The 24,241-nt window shown below is 38.0% G+C and overlaps 1 protein-coding gene across 8 annotated transcripts in view; it reads right to left on the bottom strand.

Annotated features, from left to right (window-relative positions):
- CACNA2D1 (calcium voltage-gated channel auxiliary subunit alpha2delta 1) overlaps positions 1-16,995 on the bottom strand; it is a 494,639-nt gene extending 477,644 nt beyond the window's left edge. For 5 of the 8 annotated variants that reach the window (XM_055347566.2, XM_055347565.2, XM_055347567.2 and 2 more), the window contains exon 1: positions 16,394-16,994. In XM_055347566.2, coding sequence (XP_055203541.1) covers positions 16,394-16,488 — 95 coding nt within the window. In that variant the 5' untranslated portion in view covers positions 16,489-16,994. Of the gene's footprint in view, positions 1-16,393 lie in introns of all 8 variants that reach the window. The other 3 variants (XM_019031687.4, XM_019031688.4, XM_055347564.2) reach the window with 2 other exon arrangements.
- Between the last annotated feature and the right edge of the window lie 7,246 nt (positions 16,996-24,241).

Here is a 24,241-nt window from a genome sequence, read left to right as displayed (position 1 = left end):
CCACACAACTTTTATTACAGTGTATTGTTATAACTGTTCCATTTTATTAGTTGTTTTAATCTCCTTTCTGTGCCTAATTTATAAACTTTATCATAGGTAATGTATACATAGGCAAAAACATAGTATATATTTTTAATCAGTAATATATGCAGTTTCAGGCATCCACTGGGGGGTCTGGAAATGTGTCCCTAGTGGATAAGAAGGAACTTATCTATACTTGGTAAGTCCTTCGATCAGATACAAAAAGAAGCTTGGTACCATACTATGCCTTAGCACAATTTGGATGGTAGCAAAATGTTTAAAAGAGAGGAAAACATCAAACTTCATGATTTTTGCTTTCAGAAAGGAGAAACTTAAAACAGTGGGAAAATAAACTTTTCAGGAGCATAACCACAAGCATGGGAGTGCTCAAGTACCAAGAAAGATCTAATTTATGGTCAATAGATAAATGAATGACAATTCTGTAACAACTAAAACCAAGTTTTTAAGAAATAGGAGGTGAGCAATTATGTGTTGGATAGTGCTAAAGCCAGAAATTCTTCCTTACAAGATGTTACCAAGGTAGGTCTTACATCTAGTTAATGGTGGAAGCAAACAGGAACCCATGTCACCTGATTAGACTGTTATCCTGCTTCTAATCAGAGTATATTTGTTCAGTGCTTTCTACATGCAGTGTTTTACATGAATATTTTTAATCCTTACAAGAACCCTATGAAGTTTTATCAATGGGAAGGTTGACTTGTTCAAGTTACCCAGCTAATTGTAGAGCTGAGCTTTGAATCTGCACTTTTAACCAACCATGCAAGTTCCATGAAATAATTAAACTCTGATGTTCAAAAGCATCAATTTTTTAATGCAATGACTTCTCTTCTATGCCATTAATATGGTACTAGTTATGAACCATTTTGAGGAGAATTAAAAAGTCACTCAAATGAATATCTGTCCTCTGTTTCAGATGAGGAAACCTGATTAGAAAGGCAGCAACCCAAGGCCAGATGCAATGGCTCACGCCTGTAATCCCAGCACTTTGGGAGGCTGAAGCAGGAGGATCACCTGAGGTCAGGAGTTTGAGACGAGCCTGGGCAACATAGTGAGATAGCAAGACTCCGTCTCTCCAAAATACTTTTTTAAAACTAGCTAGGCATGGACAACAGAGCAAGATCCTGTCTTTAAAAAAATAAAAAAAAAAAACAACCAAACAAACAAAAAACAGAAAGGCCGCAACCACACCATATATGATCACTTTTTAGAATTGTAATTACTTGATAGTCACACACAAGAATGAAGCTTTAATGATACTCAGCATAGATCCAACATCTAAATCCATTTAAATTATAGGAGACCTGTGTAACTTGGCAGGAATCTGTACTGATTTAGTAAACAGAAAGGATATGGAGCAAACAGCCATCTTCAGCTTCAGACAAAAGCCATGGCACATAGCATAAAAAATCTTAAACATAACCTCAGGACGATAAGCAAGGAACCATCTGTTGCATTTTATTTATTTATTTTATGACTTGGACCTCCCTTTCCCACTCCCATTCCAGAGATTTTCCCCTAGTGTTCTAATCAGATAAATGTGAAAAGCATAAGAGAAAAGAGTAATCTTTACTAATCTCCATAGATGCCTCCAGGAGTAGATTAGAAAATCAAGAAAAATGTCTAGTTCTAATGGCTCCACATTAGAATCAGAAAAGATGAAAGAACTAACACTTTTCACTCTTTGCTCAATAAATTCAGTGGACTATACATAGACAAGTACTTGATGGCCTCTCATTTAAGCCTTACAATTTCCCCTAAAAGGTCCTGTATGTGATACTCTTTTACAGAATATGAAATGAAATTGAAAGAAAATTAACTTTCCAAGATCACACAGGCTATACCAGAAGCAGGGTTCAACCTTGGGATTCTCTGACTCAAAATCCTGAATATTCCCACCATACCAGACTGCCTACCTTGAGTCCTCTGAACTACCATAGCATAGACTCATATGGTTCTGGCTTTACTTAAGTATCTATCAACTTAGCAATTTTTGGGAGTTAGTAGAGCAATACAGAACCACTGTGGGTTTGAAGATGTGAGAGTAGGATCACAGGATTCCAACTGGACAAAAAAGTAAAATAATCAGCAGTTATATATCACATCCACTTTGATGTTTCAGTTACTCCTAATAAATTTACAATCTTTTCCATGGATGATGGTATTTCTGGATACTACAAAGCATTTTCAGGTTTTATAATGTTTTCTAAATGTATATATTCTACATACATGTAGCATATCTGAATCTGCATGTATATTTTCTTCATATCTTATAACTTTCACTTGATATAAATCATTATAATATATATTTGATGTTTATATATTGTGTAATGTGTATTATATGTATGCACACATCATATAAATATGTACATATCTGTGTATGTGACTGATGTATTTCTCTGCAATTAGGGTAGATATATAGAGGCAACAGAAGGAAGAAGGAAAAAAAATCGATTCTGAGTAGCCTGCTGACCCCAGGTTTTGGCTCCCTGTGCATATTACAAGAATAGAGTCCAGGAGCCAATTTACATCACATGTGGAAAAACCCAAAAGGGGTAGGACCAAATCCAAGACTTGCAACCTTCAAATGGCTCCTCTGTCACAGTCATGTACAGCCGGGACTCAGCTGGCCTTTAGATGCCACACAGACAGGTTGTGTCACATCTGATAATTTAAGGAGATGAATGACCTCATATAATTATCACGCATGGTTTGGTCTGTGATGAGTTACCATTCCCCTATGTTTATTCATTACCATCGAGGAAAAATATAAATTTTAAACAATTACTCACCAGTAGACCTTGACACCCATGTATCAATCCTCTGGGAACTAAGCTACCCATGCACAATAAAATTTTGCCTCATAAAAATTAATGCCAATTTCTACACTTATATCGACAGAAAATCAGGTGTTTGGACTGACAGCCAAGCAGCTAATATGTTTAATTTAGAGCAGTCTGCACAGCCTCCATTGTGCCCATCTTCCTGAGGCTTCATATGGCCCATTTGTTTAAGTCCCCCAACATTTTTGCAGATGTAAATTTAAGTCAATTCTAATAAAATGTCATGACAAAGACAGGGTGGTATTTTTAAAGTGACAAACTTCATAAAAATTTTACACATTCTTTTCTATGGCAAATGTCAAAATGACTGCTATAAAAAGGCCATGTTGGCTGGGCGCAGTGGCTCACACCTGTAATCCTAACACTTTGGGAAGCCGAGGCAGGCAGATCACCTGAGGTCAGGAATCCGAGACCAGCCTGGCCAATATGGTGAACCCCGTCTCTACTCAGAATATAAAAAAATTAGCCAGGCATGGTGGTTGGCACCTGTAATCCCAGCTATTCACGAGGCTGAGGCAGGAGAATTGCTTGAACCCAGGAGGCGGAGGTTGCAGTGAGCTAACATCAAGCAGTTGCACTCCAGCCTGGGTGATAGAGACAGACTCCATCTCAAAAAAAAAACCAGATTCCTGGCATTGAAAACTTGCTGCTTCAATGGTTATCATCAAGTTGTAATCATTAATCATTAGTCATGGTATTTATGTATTGGTTAATCTAAAACATCTCTTTTATCCATAAATCAACTCCAAATTTGCACCAGAAATTTTATTTCAGTGTTTGATTTCTACCAACAAGAGAACAGTGTTTATGAGAGGCTCAACTCCATTTATATTGCAAAGTGAAGGGCTGGAGTTAGATGAGTGTAACTAACCATCAGCTGGATGAGTCAAGTAAACGCTGGCCTTTTTCAGTACGCTCTTGGCAGATTTTTGCCAACTTCTGTATTGGTTGCGAAAAATGCAACTGGTCTTGATTTTACTATCCTGCACTTGCTCAATTTGTAGGGTAGTCTGGAATCATTTCTATAAACATCCTGGATAGATTGCATTATTAACTTTCAGATATTCTGTTTTGAGGCTAAAAACTCACATCTTTGACAATGAGAGGATACTGGTGGTAAAGCTATGACTTTTAAAAATAGATTCACTCTCTGTGGCACAGTTCTCCTACAACAGGTGCTGACTGAAATGTCACAACAAAGCACATCAAATGCTTTGTGGTTCTGCTTTCTTCATGGTCTCTTTTAGGACACTGGTTTTGTCCTTAACCTAGGGATGCAACAGTTCACCCACCCTATTCCACTTACACTCCACTGCATATCTTTCCCTTTCCCTTTTATGATGAAAGACTGCACAGGTTTTAGGAGGAGACATTTTTAAGACCTGCTAAGCATCCCTTTTTCCATTCATTTTAAGTTTTTCTCATGGCCCAAATGGTTATATATTAGCACAATAATCTAGCTCACTAATCCATAGTCATCAATTCATGATATCTTAAAGGCAGAAAAACCACATAAGGCACACATAATGAAGCCTGGCTATTAAACAGTCCTTCAAAGTTCCCCATGCATTCTTTCATTTAATCCTCACGATAACATTGGATGCAGGAAGCAAAAATACTATCTTTGTTCTACAGATGGAGAAATCAAGGCTGAGAGTTAGTTATGCTCTACTTTACATGACTCCTCTCCCTCAATCTTATTGCTGGAATATGCAGCCAGGCGAGATAATAGATGCTAAGACCTCAAAGCTCCTGCAAAGGGCAGCAAAGTTCAGCAGGTAAGTGTAGGAATCTAGAATTGAGCTGCTTGAGATCAAATCTGAACTCCTAAGGAAATTCAAAAAAGTTCTTCATACCCTAAACTTGTTCCCGCATTTACAAAACAAAGATAATAATAATACTTATCTCCGAGGATTGCCTTGAAGGTTAGATGGATTAAAAAACATGAGGCCAGGCGCAGTGGCTCACGCCTGTAATCCCAGCACTTTGGGAGGTTGAGGTGGGTGGATTACTGAGGTCAGGTGTTGGAGACCAGCCTGGCCAACATGGTGAAACCCTATCTCTACTAAAAATACAAAAATTAGCCGGGCATGGTGGCACGCACCTGTAATCCCAGCTACTAGGGAGGCTGAGGCAGGAGAATCACTTGAACCCAGGAGGTGGAGGTGCAGTGAGCCGAGATCACGCCACTCCACTCCAGCCTGGGCAACAGAGCAAGACTCTGTCTTAAAAAAAAAAAAAAAAATTGGAGAGTACTAATTAATAGTGCCTGGCATACAGAAGGAGCTCAAAAATGTCAGAAAACAATATTATTGTAATTGAAGGATGATTGTTAATAATTATTACTGTTCAGACACTGCAGGTAGAGACACCAAAATTAGTTCAAACTGTGAATATCTATGGGAGAGAAAAAAGAGCAAAGTCACAAAAGGGAAATAAATAGCCCACCCTAACTCTTCTCATCTCTTGCCACAAACCGCAAGCATGGTTTTTCCACACTGCAACGGTACCAATGAGATGAAGACTGATTCTTAGATCCACTGGCATTTGCAATCCTAACCCTTCATTCATTCATCTTGGAAACTCAGGAACTGCTGTGATGGCAAGTGCCAGTAATTTCCAGACCTTTAAGAGACCTGAGATGCCTCAGTGAGGGTTAACCAAGGATATGCTTTGCAGGGATATTATGTCAGTTTTTTGTTTGTTTATTTGTTTAGGGATGAGCCTATGTTGCCCAGGCAAGATTTGAACTCCTGGGCTCAAGCGATCTTCCTGCCTCAGCCTCCCCAATAGCTGAGCCTACAAGCGAGCCCTCGCCCAACTTCCGGTGGTTTTTTTATCTTCTAGAGTTTACTATTTTCTTTTCTTGACAAGGATCTGTTTCGACCAAAACTTCTCCCTTCTACTGGGGGCAGGAAGCACCAATAGAGTCGGGCAGTAAACCACTACTATCTGCTCAAAATTAATGAATAAGTAATGCTCAATTGCCAAGGAAAGAACTATTTGTTCTTTTATCTGTTTCTTTTTCAGTGATATTACTGGAAGATCTTTCTACCACAAGCACCACACACTTTTAAAATCTAATGACATCGGCTGGGTGTCGCGGCTCACGCCTAGCACTTTGGGAGGCCAAGGCAGGTGGATTGCTTGAGGTCAGGAGTTCGAGACCAGCCTGACCAATATGGTGAAGCCCCATCTCTACTAAAAATACAAAAGTTAGCCGGGTGTGGTGGTGTGCGCCTGTAGTCCCAGCTACTCAGGAGGCTGAGACAAAAGAATCACTTGAAGCCGGGAGGCAGAGATTGCAGTGAGCTGAGATCACACCACTGCACTCCAGCCTGAGTGACACAGTGAGACTCCATCTCAAAAAAAAAAAAAAAAATTCTAATGACATGTTATAAAACTACATGAATCTTTAAGATGATAATCTCTCCTAGGAAAGAAGTAAATGAAAAATAAAGACAAGTGAGAACCAAATGTTGCTGTGTCCAAAGGTAATATAGTGGCAAACTGGAGTCTTGTTACTACCACTGAAAGAAAAACTCTAGTCCATTCCTCTCAAAATTTGAATATTACTAATGTGTATGTATTACATTTCTGAATTATGTCATTCCTTCTTGAGAATGGAATATAATTTAAATCATTCCTCTAAAAACATCTCCAGTAAATTAAAATTATATCTATCCTGTATTCCAACCATCTGCTTTAATTCTCAAGGCTGTTTCATATTTCAAAAGTTACTTTGTAAGACATTGTGTTTAGTCTTGATCCCTTCCTCACCTGCCTCTATCAGAACATTCATCCATCAATCATGGCATCTCATTGCTTTCATCTCTCTGACATTTGGTCTTCTCCCTCTGAGATACTGGAATCTCCCTTCTGGTAACACTATTTAGTTGTCTGTACAGCCTTCCACACCTTCCCCACCCTTCTCACCAGAGCCTTTTTCTGAGAATCAGCTCTTCCCCTATCCAGGGTAATAGCAACTGGCCTTTTACAATGTAATACCTCCTAAGAAGACTGGACCAGATATGGTGAACTAACCCAAGCTCAGGCAACCAGAGTCTCTTTTCCAAATCCCATCTCCTGGTCACAATTAAATGGACTGTAAGTGGCCATCTGGCCCATATTCAGACTGTCAACACATCTTCTTTGGGAGGTTATCTTTAGGACTAGAATTCTACACTCAAGCTGGTTCAAGGCTTCAAAGGAGAAAACAATCCCTCGCAACCATTCAACACCATGAGCACTGGAGGCAGATAATGCCAATTTACAGAGAAAGAGAAGAAAGAAGTGACACAAAGAAAAGCAGAAAATGACTTGAGAGATTATCATGATAGCAGTCTCACCTTTTTCTGCAGTTGTTGGAACATCCTTGACCTGAACTCCCATGATGGATCATCCAGCTCCACTACCATTTAAAAATATTTCTTTTTGGTTTAAGATAGTCCTACGGTTTTGTACAATTTACAATCTCAAATGGCCTAATATTAACTTACTATTTATTGTTTTTTCTTAACTTTTATTTTTAAGTTGAGGGATAAAAGTGGAGGTATGTAACATAGGTAAACTTGCGTCGTAGGGGTTTGTTGTACAGATGATTTCATCAGCCAGGCGTTAAGTCTAGTACTCATTAGTTATTTTTTCTGATCCTCTCACTCCTCCCACTCTCCACCCTCTGAAAGGTCCCAGTGTGTGTTGATCCCCTCTATGTGTCCATGTGTTCTCATTATGTTGCTCCACTTTATAAGTGAGAACATGCAGTATTTGGTTTTCTGTTCCTGTGTTAGTTTGCTAAGGATAATGTCTTCCTCTGAATTTACTCTATTATCTCTCACTTTCCTCATGTCACCGAATTCCTGGAAGGAACAATCTGCACTTGTCTCCATATTCTCAACTTGACCAACTCCTCAAGCCACTGAAACCATGCTTCTGTCCCTGACACGCTACTTAGACGTCTTTCTTTCATCAGCGGCCTGATGATTTCCTTAAAGGGGTCATCTAGTTTGACCTCTCCGCAAAATGAAACTGTAAATCAAGGCCCTTCTTTTGAAACTCAGTGTCTATCTTAGTAGATTATAGCTAAATATGAGTTAAATAAATGAAAAAAATCCTTCTTCTGCCTTCAAAGGTACTGCTCTCTGAATTTGTCTCCAAACTCTTCAGATACTTTTTTTTTTTTTTTGAGACGGAGTCTCACTCTGTCACCCAGGCTGGAGTGCAGTGGCACAATCTTGGCACACTGCAACATCCGCCTCCCGGGTTCAAGCGATTCCCCTGCCTCCGCCCCCTCAGCAGCTGGGACTACAGGCACATGCCATCACACCCGGCTAATTTTTTGTATTTTTAGTAGAGATGGGGTTTCACCGTGTTAGCCAGGATTGTCTCGATCTCTCCTGACCTCATGATCTGCCCACCTCGGCCTCCCAAAGTGCTGGGATTACAGGTGTGAGCCACCATGCCCGGCCCAGATACATATTTCTAAGGGCCTAACAGACATCTAAAAGACACTGCAAACTCCAAATGTCCAACGATCAACCTACTCCCACTCTCACAACATCAACCTGCATTCCTCCTGTGTTCTCTAGCCTACAAAATTTAATGACACATGACCTACATGTTAGAGATCTAAAAGTCATCTCCAATTCTTCTTCCTTTCCTGATTCCCCAAATCTCACAACCACCAAGTCCTGAAATTGTACTTCTACTTCATACCTGCTTCACCTTCTCACTGCCACTAATCTTTTTGAAACCTCGGGCATCATCTCTGGTTCAGTGAATGCTGCAATGATATACTAACTAGTCTCATTGCCTCTGCCTAATATACTGGCCCTCCTTAATCCATCTTCTACATATTATGATTCAAACCTATTACTTTTTTTTTTTTAATTTAAAAATCTCAACAGCAACACAGGATAGAAGACCAAATTTGTGTTGGTACACCAAACAGGGCTATTGCAAACGTCGATGTAATATGAGCACTGCTCATCCCCTCCTTGGGTCAGCATGCAAGAAATTTATAACCAGACTTAAGCCAACAGCTACCAACATCACTTCCAATTGACAGGTCCAGTGCCTAACAAAGAACAGACCACGTTTCTTTAGACCATGCCCCTTCAGTATGCAATGTACTTTTTCCTTGGTCATGCTCTGATGTATCCCAGTGTTCCACAGTCAGCTTGGAGTTGCTAATGTTTTCCTTAGGGACTCTCTTCCCTCAGTTTGTATTCTCAACATGTAGCTCAGCGCAGTACGTAATTTGCACTGAATAATAATAATCATCACGTTAATTGTTGAATTAAATTATATTTGGTGTTAAAAATATTTGAAACAAGAAATATTTAAAAAGGCAGTATAAATTAAAACAACTTCAAAAATAAAATGTACTATTTATTTAGAAGCCTAGTTTTAAGCATACTACCTAGAAGGCTGCTTACCTGCAAGTTATTTCTTTCTTGTAATCTAATGAAAAAAATTTTCTAACGGAATTTCTTTCTTGTTGATTAGCACTTAAGCTCTTAATTAAATGTTATACTAGTGTTTCTTATCCAATAAACCATTTCCCAGAATTTCATAAAAACTAAGAATTTTTAAGTACTTATGTTCTGAGATCTAGATAATTTTATTGTCTTTGGTCTCTAAGGTGAATTTCCAAATGTGAATATTTAAGTCTCTAAAAATGATTATTATGTTTAGGAAGCAGCATTTCCAATATAACCAAGCTCATATGGGAAATGAAGAAAACAGAAGCATTAAGAAAAATAACCAACTGCTACCTTTAGTATCTTTAATGTAATTTTGCATCTCATAAATCTGAGGGCTCTTCTCTCTGCCCCACTTACACATCCATCACTCCTCAGAGTATTTTCACCACAATGCCCGTTGCTCACTTTTTTAAAACAAGAGATTTTTGCAGTCTGCCTGAGCCCATTTATTTCATTGCACCATCCCTCTTGTAACTCTCAAAATATGGCATTATTAATATTTAACCATCCCTTCACATAGTTTGACAGTATGCACCTTAGAAAAATTTTATTAGCTCTTTCCCCTCTTTTCCCTAATTATCCCTAAGGTATTGGGCAAATATCAAAAGAAACAATTCTCTAGACTTGTTTGACAACTTTGGTATGTGTTGATTACATATTACAGGTTTATCCGTATATCAAAATCCCTCAACAATTTCTCTTAGAGAGAAATGTCTGGTGGTAACAGGAAATCTGAAACAGGGAGCGCAGATTGAAGTGAAAAGGACCTGAAATTGAGGTCTGATCACGGGTAACTTAAGAGAAACACATTTTAAAATTTTTCATTTGATTTGATGTTATATACAAATAATAATGTTATGGTTAATAGTAATTATATGCATGTGTGTGTATGAAAGACAGAGAAACCAGAATTTATTATTTGAATAAAATAACATTGGAATTACTTTCCATCATTTGCCAGAAGACCACCATAGCGTATTTTTAATTACTCAGAAAAAAAGAGCTTCAAATAGACAGTAAGATTATCCCCAAATCTGAAGCATTTAAAATGGCCAGCACCGTTATTTTCTACTGCCACCAGTTCTAGTTTAAGTTGTTCTTCCATTTATGATACAGAATTTTAAATGTATCCTAATTTTTTAAATCCACAGAGCATATGGTTAAAAAAAAATCAGCAGAAGCAAATGTTAAAATAACATTTAGCCAGAAATATCCCACATTCATATTCAAAGAGAACTTCAAATATTGCTTTATATATAACAGCCTAATTCTGAATTATTGAAATTAACTATAAAAAGTGTGCCGGTTTGTTGAGGCCACAAAGTCAATCTTTTCCTCGTTCATAACCTGTACAAACAAGTGGCAAAATATAAAGGAGCAATGACCGCTTTCTTTACTCATTTTTAAAAACTGCTAAGAGTAGCTGATTCTATGTACTGAATTACTACAAAAGATGTAAAGCCTACAAAGAAGGGATATTTAAGAGCTTATATTTTACAAATAAAAATTTTAAACCTGTGCACATTTGCCTTCATTCCTAAAATATCACACCACCAAATATGTTTAATTCTAAATTTCAAAGTATATCTGATCTAAATGAAAGAAATAAAACTGCTTAGTATGTAAAGAACTTTTAATAGGTGCCAACATTTCAAATGGTATAGTTTCTTTCTCACACTTGTTTAAAAGACAGCAAAACTGTCTTTAGAATCACTTTTTTAATTACTTGTCAATTATGTTAGTAACCCGTCTCTATAGGACTTGAGCATTTTCAGGCTGCTTGTGTATGCAATATCTCATTTAATTGTCTTGGCAAATCATTCTTAAATGCTGGTGTTATTAAGTTAGATTTAACCCCTGAAAACAGTTGTGGACTGACAGAAGACCTAAGGTATGCACACTTGTTAATAAACTTACCTTACTGAGGTTTTTCTACTCTGTCAATCCACTTAAAGTTTTAAAAATATGTATCGACATACACACGTATATATGTGTATTTGCATATACATAAAATACTATCTATTAAATAGAATACTATATAGTGACACAAACTAGGAAAGTTATCTAATTATACGATGTTAATATTTTGGACTTTCAAGGAAAAGGTAGTAACATAGTATTTTTTCACAAAGTGCTGCCACTTTTACTTAATTGACATTGTGGTCAATTGCCTTTTTCTTTCAACTCTGTAAACAACACGACGCAATCGTTTACATGTTTCAGTGCACACACAAAAAAATGAATCATGTGTAAGCTACATGGTTGGCCATCACAGCCCATTCCCAGTTTACTGGAAAGCAGCTGTATGAAAGCCATGGGAACAGTCGTGGTACTGCTCACAGATAGTTCATGAAAAGAAAGACTGGTTGACACACTTAGTGACACAGTGCTTGATGCACACTGTAAGCCTTAAGTAAATGTGGAGGCGATATAATAGAACAAAGTTTGTTCGCCATGGAAAGCAGCTGACCTGCTTTTTGAAACACTACCACAGACAGCTCTTTTAATAGAAATAATGGACCGTTGTCATTTTAATAACAATAAAATGTTACTTTTTTGAAATACTGAAATTCTGATTTTTTTCCCAAAATGCTATGTATACTTATGTTAGAATTGCTTATGTCCATACATATAAGACATTAAATGAGATCAACAAATTGCATGATTTGCCTAAGATATGTTTCATTTTACCCACTTAAATCTCCAATTTAAAGTTATAAATAGCTTGAAGACATGTGCTAGGAAATTCTTGGAAACTTGCATCTATATTGAGAAATAGGGAAATCAAGAGAAACCTTAAGAGGTGCTTTATATAATGATACTCCAGAGAATATGTAAATTATATAGTTTGTTATGAGCACTATTGTAAAAATTATTTGTAAAATTTCTCAATGCATTATTGTTTATGAATATATACTCCTATATATACTAAATTTTAGCACAATAATGATTTCCATATGTTATGTTTTTGTAAAAATTTACTATGTGTAAACCCTAGAAAGAAGAGTATTTTATTGTTAGTTTTAACAATGTTGGAGAAATAACAGAAAGATGTCTAGACAGTCAGTTTGTTGTGAAGAAAACAACTGTAAAGCTCTTATCTATTGTCAAAATGAACCACCTACTTTATATTCAAATTTTATGTATATTTATTAAATTAAATTAATGAAAGCCATGGGAGGGGGAGATAATAAAGGCACATTTTATTTCCCTTTAATAAACCATAATGTGCTTAGATTCTTGTATTTTCTTACATTTTTTTCAAAAATTATATCCATTTCAGTCTGCTTAATTTTCATTCAAATGCCAATCCAAATAGCTACACATATAGCTATGTGTAACATTAATAAATTTAACATAATATTACTACTTACGTGGAAAAATATATCTATTGTTGCATATTTTAAAACATACATCTGTGGAATAATACATGTTATATGGTTAAGCCGATGAGAACAAAATTAAAGACTTGAGAAAAGTTTATTAATGTTCACTGTTTCAGGTTTTACTTTACATTTAATATTTTATCTCATAATTGATCATATGGCACATTTCCTTGTCTATGTAAAATGTAAACAGAAACTGCTGACTTCAAGTGAGAATAATTATGTCACTTATAATGCATGGAACAGATATCCATTACAATATCCTGACATACAAAATTTCTCCTTTATAGCCTTAAATACAAATTTCTCTAATAACAGGAAAAAATATATATATCCTAAGTAATTAAAGCCAAAAGTACTATACTTCTATGAGAATTTATGCTTATTTCCTGTGGATATCCACAATTCTTAGTTTTATATTTATACCATTGTACACTTTATATTAAAATCCCTGTATACCAATAGGCTCTCAGCCAATTATTGTAGACTGACTGGCATTTTGATGTGACTGAGATAAAAGTTTGATATTAATAGTTATAACTATATATTTTTTAATTGCATTTGTAAATAGATTCTAAAATTAAGGACAAATTTAAATTAACATTATAATACTGGCTATCACACATGTAATTCTAAATTTTAAAATAGAAGTCTTTTAACATGTGGCAAGAAATTATTTCTAGAAAAACGGACAACTACCCTTTTTGAAAGCTACATTTTAAAAATACCAATACGACATGTGCATACTATAGCATAAAAATGATATATTTTCCACTTATATATCAACCAATACACATTATGTGGCTGCTACCATATCATGTATTTATGTTTCACACCTTAGGGAGACAAACATTTCCAAAAGAAACACCTAACCCAGAGAAATAATCGTATCAAAATTTCCTTGTCTGAAAAACATCTATTTTAGTGTTAACTCTTAGAACAGGTTAACTACTACTTTAATCCAAAAGAAAATTTATATTAGAATGTATGTTAAACAGGAGAGCAAAAAATGAAAGAAGATACTTAACTGACACATCATTTGTTTTACCATAATAGAATTTAAGCCCTTCATACAAATGTAAACACTCTATATTTTTAAAAAAAACAACTTTGAACTACTAACTCTAATTGATGTCCAACTCCAATTAGTGCATAATTAATTTTATAGTGTGTGATGGCATGCTCTTCCTCTTCAGCTGATAAAAACTTCTTACATTACTTTTTCTGTGAAAAACGAAACTGGCAAAAAAAAAAACCCAAAAATATTTACTAATGATTCCGAGAGAAATTTATATACAGAAGCATAATAATTTGCCTTTATTGACACTACAATCTTTGTACTCAGTTTTTATAAATTTGAAATTTTCCCCCAAAGATTTGAGATTTGTCCTGATTAAACAGTGCATATGAATTCTTTTCTCGAAAGAAAAGCAAACGGCACATCTTTATGAAAAATATTGCATTTTTTAATTTCATAAAGTTTATTCAGAAATCTAACATGAAGTACAAATGTCAACCATCAGTTCTTTCCTCAGAAGACAGTGTTACTAACTTTTCAAATGAAAAACTGAAGATGCAGAAGGCTTCCAAAAATATTGTTAAGATTACCTACAGGAGATTGACTTCGCTCCACAAAACCTTTTATTAAGTATTTCATTCATTAAATAATCAATGTCTTATATAATTTGAAAATATCTTGAATTTCCATCGTTAAAAAAAATTTCAGATCCTTCCAAAAAAAAGAAATTGTGATGTCCTACTTCCCATTTTAATCCACTATATATACTCTTTCTTGTGTCTAGTAAATTTCTGACCATGAAAATTGATTTACTTATAATTTTAGGAAAGCATTATTGCAGATGTTCTTCTTAACAATAAGGATTTTTACATTAATATTTTACCACAGTATGTTGAGGAATAAAAGGTTGTATTTTGTTGTAGTTTTCCCCAATGGTATGATGATGTATCTCCTCCCATGATAAAAATATTGATAAATTGTCAGTTAAAAACAACACTGTAAAAAATGAGTAATCGGAACACATTTAGAAAGTGATTGTTTTTTAAAGAGCCACTTATTTATTTGACACAGAATGCAAGCGACTCATTTGAGTTCTCACTTTACAGGCCAAGCAACAAACAGACTTAAAAAATTAAATGGAAGTGTGATGCCTTAATAAGAGTAAATAATTCTGAAGCATCCTTAGGGTGATTCTTACTCTTTTTATGTTTAAAAATATCTGACTGGAACATCCTGCCAATTAAACGAAGATCTCCAGATGGCATTTACCCTTTTGCTTCATAACAAAAAGGATCTGCAATCAGTTTTATGGAAGACTATCTAAAGAGGAACATTACTGTAAATCAATGACAACAAAAATTAGACACTCCCCTTCTCCGGGATAGAATGTGCATCCTCCAGATTCTTGCACTGACACCTAAGGTAATAAATACTTAAAACTGAATCTTAAGTAATAGCCGCAGGGTTTCAATCGCTAGATTCACTGTTACTTTCCACCAAAAACTCCTGTATTCAGCACTCAGCCAACAAAGGACAGCAAGTAATTCCCAGCAGCATAAATACCGGGAAAGCTACCTTGGGCTTTGTTTTTGTTATGTAAAATGCATTAAAGTGACTCATCCACTTAAGATTACCTACCTTTAGAAGCTTTAAAGAAGCTTCAAGAACCAAAATAAATGCTTTCCCAGAATGCCGGATAGGCTATTCGGTGCATTAAAAAATATGTATATATTTATATGTGCCATTGAGTTTGATTCTATTTTGCTAAGAGAGGAGAGAATTATTATTTTTCATTCCCTTCCTGTGGTGTGACTATAGCTACCTATAAGCCCTCTATTTCCAGAACAGCAGCGAGGTTTTTAAAAGTTATTTTAGAAATGGTAAAAATAAAAGAAAATTTGTAGGAGACTGGAAATAGTCCCTCCTTCAAAGAATAGGCTCTATTCATTTGAAGAACAGGGACCGCGTGTCTGCCGACACTTAGATGTTTCAAATAATGGGTTGGGGAGGTTGGATCGCGTGGTCCCAGTACCTGCGAGCCCCCTGCGTGGACAGCACGCTCGGCCGCGGGGAGCCAGCACGCGTCTAATCGGAAGGCTGTCAAGTGCATCCAGTAATGTGGGATAAAACGAGTTTGGGCACTACAGCAATTAAAGAGCATCTCGGAGGCCAAGTGCGGGAGAAGTCCACGCTACCTCGGCAAGCCTGAAATTACCTATTTGTAAATTACCCAACCAAAACATAACTTTTTATTGAACTGGGTTGAATCAGAGCGGGTGAGCTGGCTGGAAACTTTTTTCCCCAGTACGGCTGCACTCTGAAGTCTAGAGAATCCCGTTAGAGACGGGCTGAGACGCCGCGAGTCGTCGGCGGGCGCTTCCCGGGACAGTCGGCCCCCAGTGCCCGGCCCCGCGGAGGCGCCCGAGACGCCGGTTCGGGACGCATTCCAGCGGCGAGCGGCGCGCACCGCCTGCCCGGCGTCTCCGCATCCGAGCCTGGCTCCCCGGCCGCTCGCTCCCCACCCCCACGGGCGGAAAAGCCCCACGACTCGGGAACCGACCCCCACCCCCAACTCCCGCGGCGCCCCTCGGCCGGCGCTCCCTGCCCGGCCCGCCGACTTACGTGACGGCCGAAGGGAACGGCTCCTCCGACGAGGGGCCGATGAGCAAAGATTGGAAAAGTGTCAGAGTCAAGGCCAGCAGGCAGCCAGCAGCCATCTTCGCGATCGAAGATCAATGCCCCCTCCCTGCTCAAGCGGGGGAAGGAGCGGCGCTGGAAACCGCGGGCGGAGGAAGAGCAGCACACGCCGCCGGGACCGCGGGCGTCTGGAGGGCCGGCTGCGCCCGGGGCCCGAGGCGCGGAGCCGCGCGGGGGACGGCAAGGGCGGGAGCGGGCGCCGGGGAAGGGGCGGTGGCGGGCGGACCCACTAGCGTGCGTCGGCTGCTCCGCGCCGCGGCCGCCTTGCCTCCGCCGCCATCAAGGGCGACTTTGGAAACAGACCTCGGCGAGCCCGCCGGCGCTCGCGCGCTCTCGCTCTCCCTCTCGGTTTCCTCCCTGATTTATTCCCCCGATTGCCGAGGCGAAGGCGGAGGCGGGGGCGGGGGCGGAGGAGGGGTGACGGCGCTGGAGGGTGGGGGTGGCTGCAGGAATGGGGGAATGGCAGGCAGAGAGACTTGTGGAAGCGAGAGGCTCCGTCTGGCTTCTTAGGCAAGTCAGAGGGAGGCGGCTGGGGGTGGGCAGCGGGAGGGCTGGGCGTCAGAGCAGTCGGGCGGAGACGGGCCGGGAGCAGCCCTCCATACAAGGCAGCCAGGAACTCCCAAAGTCGGCGCCGGCTCGCTCCCGCCGCCCGGCGTGCGCAGGCGGAGCGGACCAGCCGCGCGGGGCTCCCGGGGGACGGCCAGCCGCCCAGCGGGCATCCACAGGCTGCAGAGGCTCCAACCCAGGACTTGGTTCGCGTCTTCGGGGGTTATTTTTTTGCACATGCAGGCAGCGTTCCCCCCCAGCCCTACTCCCAGGCGCAGAATCCACTGCCTGCCTGGGAATCGTGAAGTGATTTGACAACAAATGTAGGAGGGGTTTGTATTGCATTTTAAAGCACCACTGTTGACTCTCTACCAGGTGGCACTATATGCCCGCGTGTGCCATAGGTTAGAGCCTCTGCCGGGGCTGGGTGCCCTTTGTGCCAGCGGTCCCACGCCCAGGTACTGCTCGGCTCACCTGGCGAGGACAGAGCCTCAGGGACCGGGCTGTGGACGGACAGAGAAGTACTGACGCTGTAAAATCTTCCCAGCCCTGTGGTTCCATTGGACAGAGGGGTGGAGGGACGAATTCTGCATCTAGGGAGGACAGTAGTAAGAGAAGCGCTTTGCAGCATCCCAGTTGGGACTACCTCCAAAAGGGTCCTAACGCCCTGCTCTGGCCACTGGCCTGCGCTGCCTGACAAGGTTACCGCAGGGTGAGCTCACTTTTGTCAATGCGAAGGCATGAAAAGCGTAAGCAGCAGGAACAGGTGGCACTCTGCGAAATGCGCCTGAAATGTAGAGGAGGAATTAAGGGAGGGGGAGAGAGCTAGGGAGTAGCAATGCCGGACTGGTTTTACCTCCAGACTCAGAAGAAGCAGTGGCGGGCTTTCTCCTTGAAAAGACAGGGTCTGCGACTAGGCCTCTCCCGCCCAACACAGGTCTCCTACAAGAGGGCCCTGGTGGGCCAAAGATAGAAATATATTCTTGCACCTTAAATTCTTAAGCTCCCTCTAGTAGTGTATGAGAATACTTTTGACATGACGTGCAGAGAATACAATTTGTGATGACTATCCTGCATATGCAAAAATTCTGTAAGTATCGGGGTGGCTGTCAGATTTTTAATTAGCCCGTTCTTATTTTTAGGAGATGCTTCTGAAAGAAAAAGACCCTTATTAATTCGAAATGAATTTTCCAGCTCTCTGAAGGCAATCTCCCAAAACAAAGACTAATAATAATACTACTACTATTAATTACTGGCCAAATTTTAAGAGCATGTGTGATTTTATGATGCTTAGCCTGGTGAATTTATTTTTCCTTCCCACTTATCTCTCCTTTTGTTAATGCTTTATTTGTTTTCTTTATGTTCTCTGCATCTCTGTCTTGCTCTTTGTTTCTTTCTACTCTGCGTGGCCTCACAAAAGGCACCCCACCGTGACTTAACTTAGTTTGTTTTATGCTAGGCATGGATACTGTGGCAGCAGGAGCTGCGCAAATGAGGGATGAAGTGGGATGTAATGGGACTGAGAACTACAGCTCAGGAGGGATATTTTATATAACTGAAGATAGCATTCCACTCCAAAATTAGATAAGTAAATAGTCAAATCCATCATTTCTTCCATTTTTAATAATTCAAAAGCAGACTTTCTTCCCCAGCATGAGGATTAAGAAGAGCAGAATTAGAGATGCCCATTATTGTCTATGTGATATGTTGGTATCAATAGCCTCACTACCTAAAAATACCATTGTTATATATTCTGTCAATTATTTCAACATCAACTCCAGACTTCCCACTATGGTACACTGTTTCCAATTTTATATCTTTAGGAGAAAGGGCTTAAAGAATAAAAGAATGTAATAATCTTGTAGAGAAGGTAAGTCAGCCTTTATTATTAACTTTGTTGGCCTTTGAGCCAAATCTCAATTTCTTTGGATCACTCTGTTGAAGCAGTGTGTTCTCCAATATGTGAAGCTGTTGAGGAAAGATATTGCTTCTACAATTCTTACTGAAAGGGTTGGTTATCAACTGTGAGCCTAAATCATTGTTTAATACTCTGTTGCGAGGTTTGCTATTAATTGCTTTTTACCAGTCTAAACCTTCTTATTGAGGATATTCAAAATGTGGTTTTTTTTTAAATGTATGACAGCTAAAAGAAGACCATTTCCATAACATAGCATTAGGTTTCTGTTGGATTAACTATACCCATAACAATGCATTTTTTCAGCTCAGTTCTGTCATTTTGAAAAATTCCCTTAAAATCAGATTATATCCCATTAATCTTAATAAAATTTTGCTTAATCACGATAAATTTGCTGTTCAACATGTTGACAAATCATAAGGATTGTTGTTAAGCTGTTATAGTAAATGATGTAAATGTGCAGTAAATACAGTAAATATATTACAGATTATAAATGAGCAAGAAGTTGCAAATCAGTATCTACTATTCATTTAAGAAGAAATATTTTAATTAGTAAGTTAGTGAGGTATTGCAGGAGATTTTTGCATTTAATCATTTCTAGAACAAAGTTTAAAGAGATTTAATTCATGCAAATCACTGACCTTTACCTACAACAAACTTGCGATTGGCACCTTTTAGCTAAATCTCAGTTGTTAATTCATATATTTAATTTGTTGATATACATTTCATTTTTTAGTAACTAAAAGTGAATAAAGAACAATAAAAACTTGATTGCCATGAAATGTTTATTCTTCCTTTTTTTAGGTGATACTATGAATGTTGGCAGCATAAAATTATGTTTTATTGTAGTTTTTATATGAGTATATGTATGTACAAACATTTTTCTGTGATTTTTTTCAGTAAATCAAATCTAATTTCTTCAACATTTTGCCTGAAAAAATGAGACAGAGTAACCTAATTGAAATTATTTAATCTTTCTCTCTCTTTTTTGTTCTCATGTACAAACAGGCAAACCCAAACACTGAAAAGGAAAATAATTATCCTTAGCCAAAAAAATTTAAAGGAAATAATTAACTTTCATATTATTTTCCACATCTTAAGAAAACTAAGGTGAAAACCTTGACAAAGGGCCTTATTTGCTTGTATGCATATAGGTGTATATGACTCATCTCTGAGATAGACATACTGTTAAGAGTCATAATCAGAAAAACTTGTGATTTGAGATGGTACTATGCTTCCATGCACACAAAGATGTGTGCCAGAGAAAGTGAAAATTAAAGACAAATGGAAAGAAAGCTTCAAAAATCTTACCTCTTTGGGGAATACTTTCAAGAGACAGGAATAAGAAAGCAAGCAATTCAGAAGTATCAATGCCCAGGAGAATGGTTAAAAGAGTGTGTAGTGATTTTTAAGTCAAGAGTTTATAGTCGGCATTTTTAAAGTGGCACATTGAAGCCTTCATAAAAAATAAAAAAGCATAGAAAAGGAACTATCCTAAACTAAGAAACAAGGTAAAATATTTTCTACAAACAAGACAACTATTTAGAAAACAATTTTCCTTGACCCAAGTAATACAGCTATTGAAATGATAGGGCATTGAATTTCTGATGAAAGAAATACCTTTTCTAAAGAGACGCAAAGTAACATTAAACAAGTATTTATTGGAAGTTTATTATTTGTCCATCAGAGTCCCCATATTGGCAAACTTATGCTAGTTTAAGTATTTAGAAAAAAGTAGCTGTTATATTTTAAAATACCATCATGTCTTCAAGCAATAACTTCAATATTATTTTATTTTGAATCTCTAATCATAGAATTTTTCATTCAATTTCTTTTTCTTGTTTTATTTTACTCTTTCTCTCCCGTTTCCTCCATTAAACAAACACATTCAGAAAAAATCAGGGCCTACAACATGACTTCCTATTTAAACAAAACAAAACTGTATTCATCTCTAAAATCTGAATTTCATAGCAAGATCTTTCTTCACTCCATAGAGTTGGAGTCGTGTTTTTTTGTTGTTGTTTTTTGACTGTGACAGCACAAAAGTATATGGAATCCATTTATGTAGGCCTACATAGACTAAGGGAAGTAGAGAATTGAGTTATTTATCCAAATATTCACTAACAATGAAAATGCAATAGGAAGTAATTAATAAGCAGTAGATGGTAAAAACTGAAATAGGAAAAACTAATAACCCTTTACAGTTTTTTTTAATTTTATGGATGCAGCCTGCCATGAGAGGGGAAGAGAAAGATCTATTTATATTATTCTTCTGATACTAGGGTTTTTATTTTGTTTTGTTTTGTTTTTAGACAGGGTCTCACTCTGTCGCCCAGGCTAGAGTGCAATGGCATGATCTCTGCTCACTGCAACCTCTGCCTTCCGGGTTCAAGTGATTCTCATGCCTCAGCCCCCCAAGTAGCTGGGATTACAGGTGCCTGCCATAACACTCGGCTAATTTTTTTTTTTTTTTTTTTGTATTTTTAGTAGAGACGGGGTTTCACCATGTTGGTCAGGCTGGTCTTGAACTCCTGACTTCAAGTGATCCTCCCACCTCAGCCTCCCAAAGTGCTGGGATTACAGGCGTGAGACACCGCACCCAGCCAATACTAGGTTTTTTATATTCTTTAAACACAGTAAAACACCTTTGTAAGCTAGCATTTTTCTATAAAATTTGGATATGTTTTGGCTCAAACTGACTTCCTGAATAATATAACTCGTTAGAGTAGGCTACAGATAACACAGTCTATTAGATGGGTGTCCATAGAAGCACCACAACATGATGTTGCTAGGGGTTTCTCCCTGTGAAGTAATGAGCATGGGAGAGAAAATAAGACAGCAGTTGGCCAGGTGCGGTGGCTTACCCCTGTAATCCCAGCACTTTGGGAGACCGAGGCAGGCGGATCACGAGGTCAGGAGATTGAGACCACTGTGAAACCCTGTCTCTACTAAAAATACAAAAAATTAGCTGTGCGTGGTGGCGGGCGCCTGTAGTCCCAGTACTCTGGAGGCTGGGGCAGGAGAATGGCATGAACCCGGGAGGTGGAGCTTGCAGTGAGCTCAGATCACAACACTGCACTCCAGCCTGGGCAACAGAGTGAGACTCTGTCTCAAAAAACGACAACAAAAAACACAGCATTTTATTTTTGTGGCCACATATTTTAGATTGATAGAATTTAAATGCCTACCATTATCACAAAGAATACGTGACTGAATGGACATACTAGTGAACTTACAATTAAAATACTATATTCTTTTGATAGATGAATAAAATAGAGATCATGTTGTCTATCACACATGGGAGATATAAACTTTTTAAGTTTTGCATTTGGGAATATTTGACAATCAACATACAGCAAATATTATCCAGTCATAGTATTTTCTTCAAGATGTAGAAGGTAGTGGAGTATAATTCCTAAGGATTCCTGGTAATTTAGGAAAAAAAAAATACTGTGATACCTAATCACCTGAAGAATATTGTTGTTATCTATCTCATGCTTTATCATGTTTTTGTAATCAAATTAATAGTATTTCAACATTTCATGCCTTTAAAATTAAGGACAGGGATTTTAAACCATTTTGTTGTAAGGATAGCTTGTGTTGTATAGTTGGAATTCATATATATTGATTTTCTTTTTCTTATCCACAATTCTTGAAATTTTACTCTAGGGTGACCCATTCTTTAATAATACAGTTCTCTGAGAATGTCCATAGCTATCTAGAAAAAAAGAATTGATTTAATAAATTTGCCAACCTGGGTAAAGATGGTCCAAACAAAAACAGTAAACTGGGTCTTGAGTTTCAAGTGGAGTGTTTTTATTACATGGGTGTTGCTACAAGCCTTTCTGTTACACAGAGATTAATCTATCTTTTGCCAAGATGTTCACTTTTGTGGATATATTTTATACTATCAAGATACTGGCAGATTAAGATTCAGTTAGTTTAAACCAAACAACCAAATGCATAACTTTAAAATGTCACCTAACTCCAAAGAGAGGATATTTATTATATTGAATAACATTTAATCATTTAGCTGTCATTAGTAATGATCTTAACTTTAATTGTATCATTTCACATATGATTAGCAGTCATTATTTGTAACAAGGGCAAGCATGTTTTGGTTGGGAAGATTGTGTGTATATTCAGTCACCTTCGTGTTTTTCTCTGTTAGTATCAGAAAATTCCTCATATTCAAGACCTAGTGCTTTCCAAATGACTTGAGTACTTTCAGATTTTGTATGTTTTGGATTAAATATACATTTTCTTTAAATTTCATTTATATTTCTCAAAATATATAAAACTTTCCCCTTTCAGCAACAACAGTACTTATCAAAAATGAGCTGTCACGGTAAACCTAGTTACAACACCATATCCACACTTCAATTCAAGCCTTGACATCAATGTTCAGGAACAGAACCCAGTTCTGCTGTTTCTCCTTTTCTTCCCAGTTAACCAGCCAACTCACTCCGCCCCTTCTCCACCCCTTCTTTTGATCTTTTTCTTCTTCAACAGGCAATAGTTGATTGTCTAACATATTACCATAGAAGAGACTTCTTTTTTTTTGGTTTTTTTTTTTAAGTAGTGAAGAGAAAAGGAAGTAGAAAAGTAGAGAAAGCAAAGATAAATTATCTAGAGGAGAGAAAAATGGAAACATGAAGGAGGGAACAATATGAAACAAAGGATGACTTTGTTCATATAACACAGACAAACACAATGCAAAGAAGAAAGAAACCAGAGATGGAAATGTCAAGGCCAAAACTGCTTGAAAGAAACTGGAAGCATAAATGAGACAAAAGAGTAGGGCAACTCAATTTACTTCAATATTCAATCAACTGAAATTTTTATTGCTAAGCAAATACATAATCTTCAAATCTCATGATTTTACAAGAAATATAAATAATCATTCAAGGTTTTTGTTCTAATTTAAAAGTAAAACAGATTACATGACGTTAATATTTAACACACCCCCTTTGTGTGGGGGGGTGGGGGCGGGGCATGATTTACGCTCACTGCAGCCTTGACCTCCTGTGCTCAAGCCATCCCCTCACCTCAACCTCTCGAGTAGCTGAGACAACAGGCATACGCCACTATGCCCAGCTAATTTTTGGTTTGTTCTGTAGAGACTGGTTTTTGCCATGTTGGCCAGGCTGGTCTCAAACTCTAGGCTTCAAGTGATCCACCTGCCTTGGTCCCCCAAAGTGCTAGGATTACAGGTGTGAGTCACCATGCCTGGCCTTTAAGCACTTTTTTAAGTAAAAAAGTAAATGATATTTAAAGCATTACATAGATCCAACTACTGTAACATAAGTTTG

The sequence above is a fragment of the Gorilla gorilla genome, chromosome 6 (assembly GCF_029281585.2).
Source record: "Gorilla gorilla gorilla isolate KB3781 chromosome 6, NHGRI_mGorGor1-v2.1_pri, whole genome shotgun sequence".
Lineage (NCBI taxonomy): Eukaryota > Metazoa > Chordata > Mammalia > Primates > Hominidae > Gorilla > Gorilla gorilla.
This window is presented reverse-complemented; position numbering and strand designations above follow the sequence as displayed.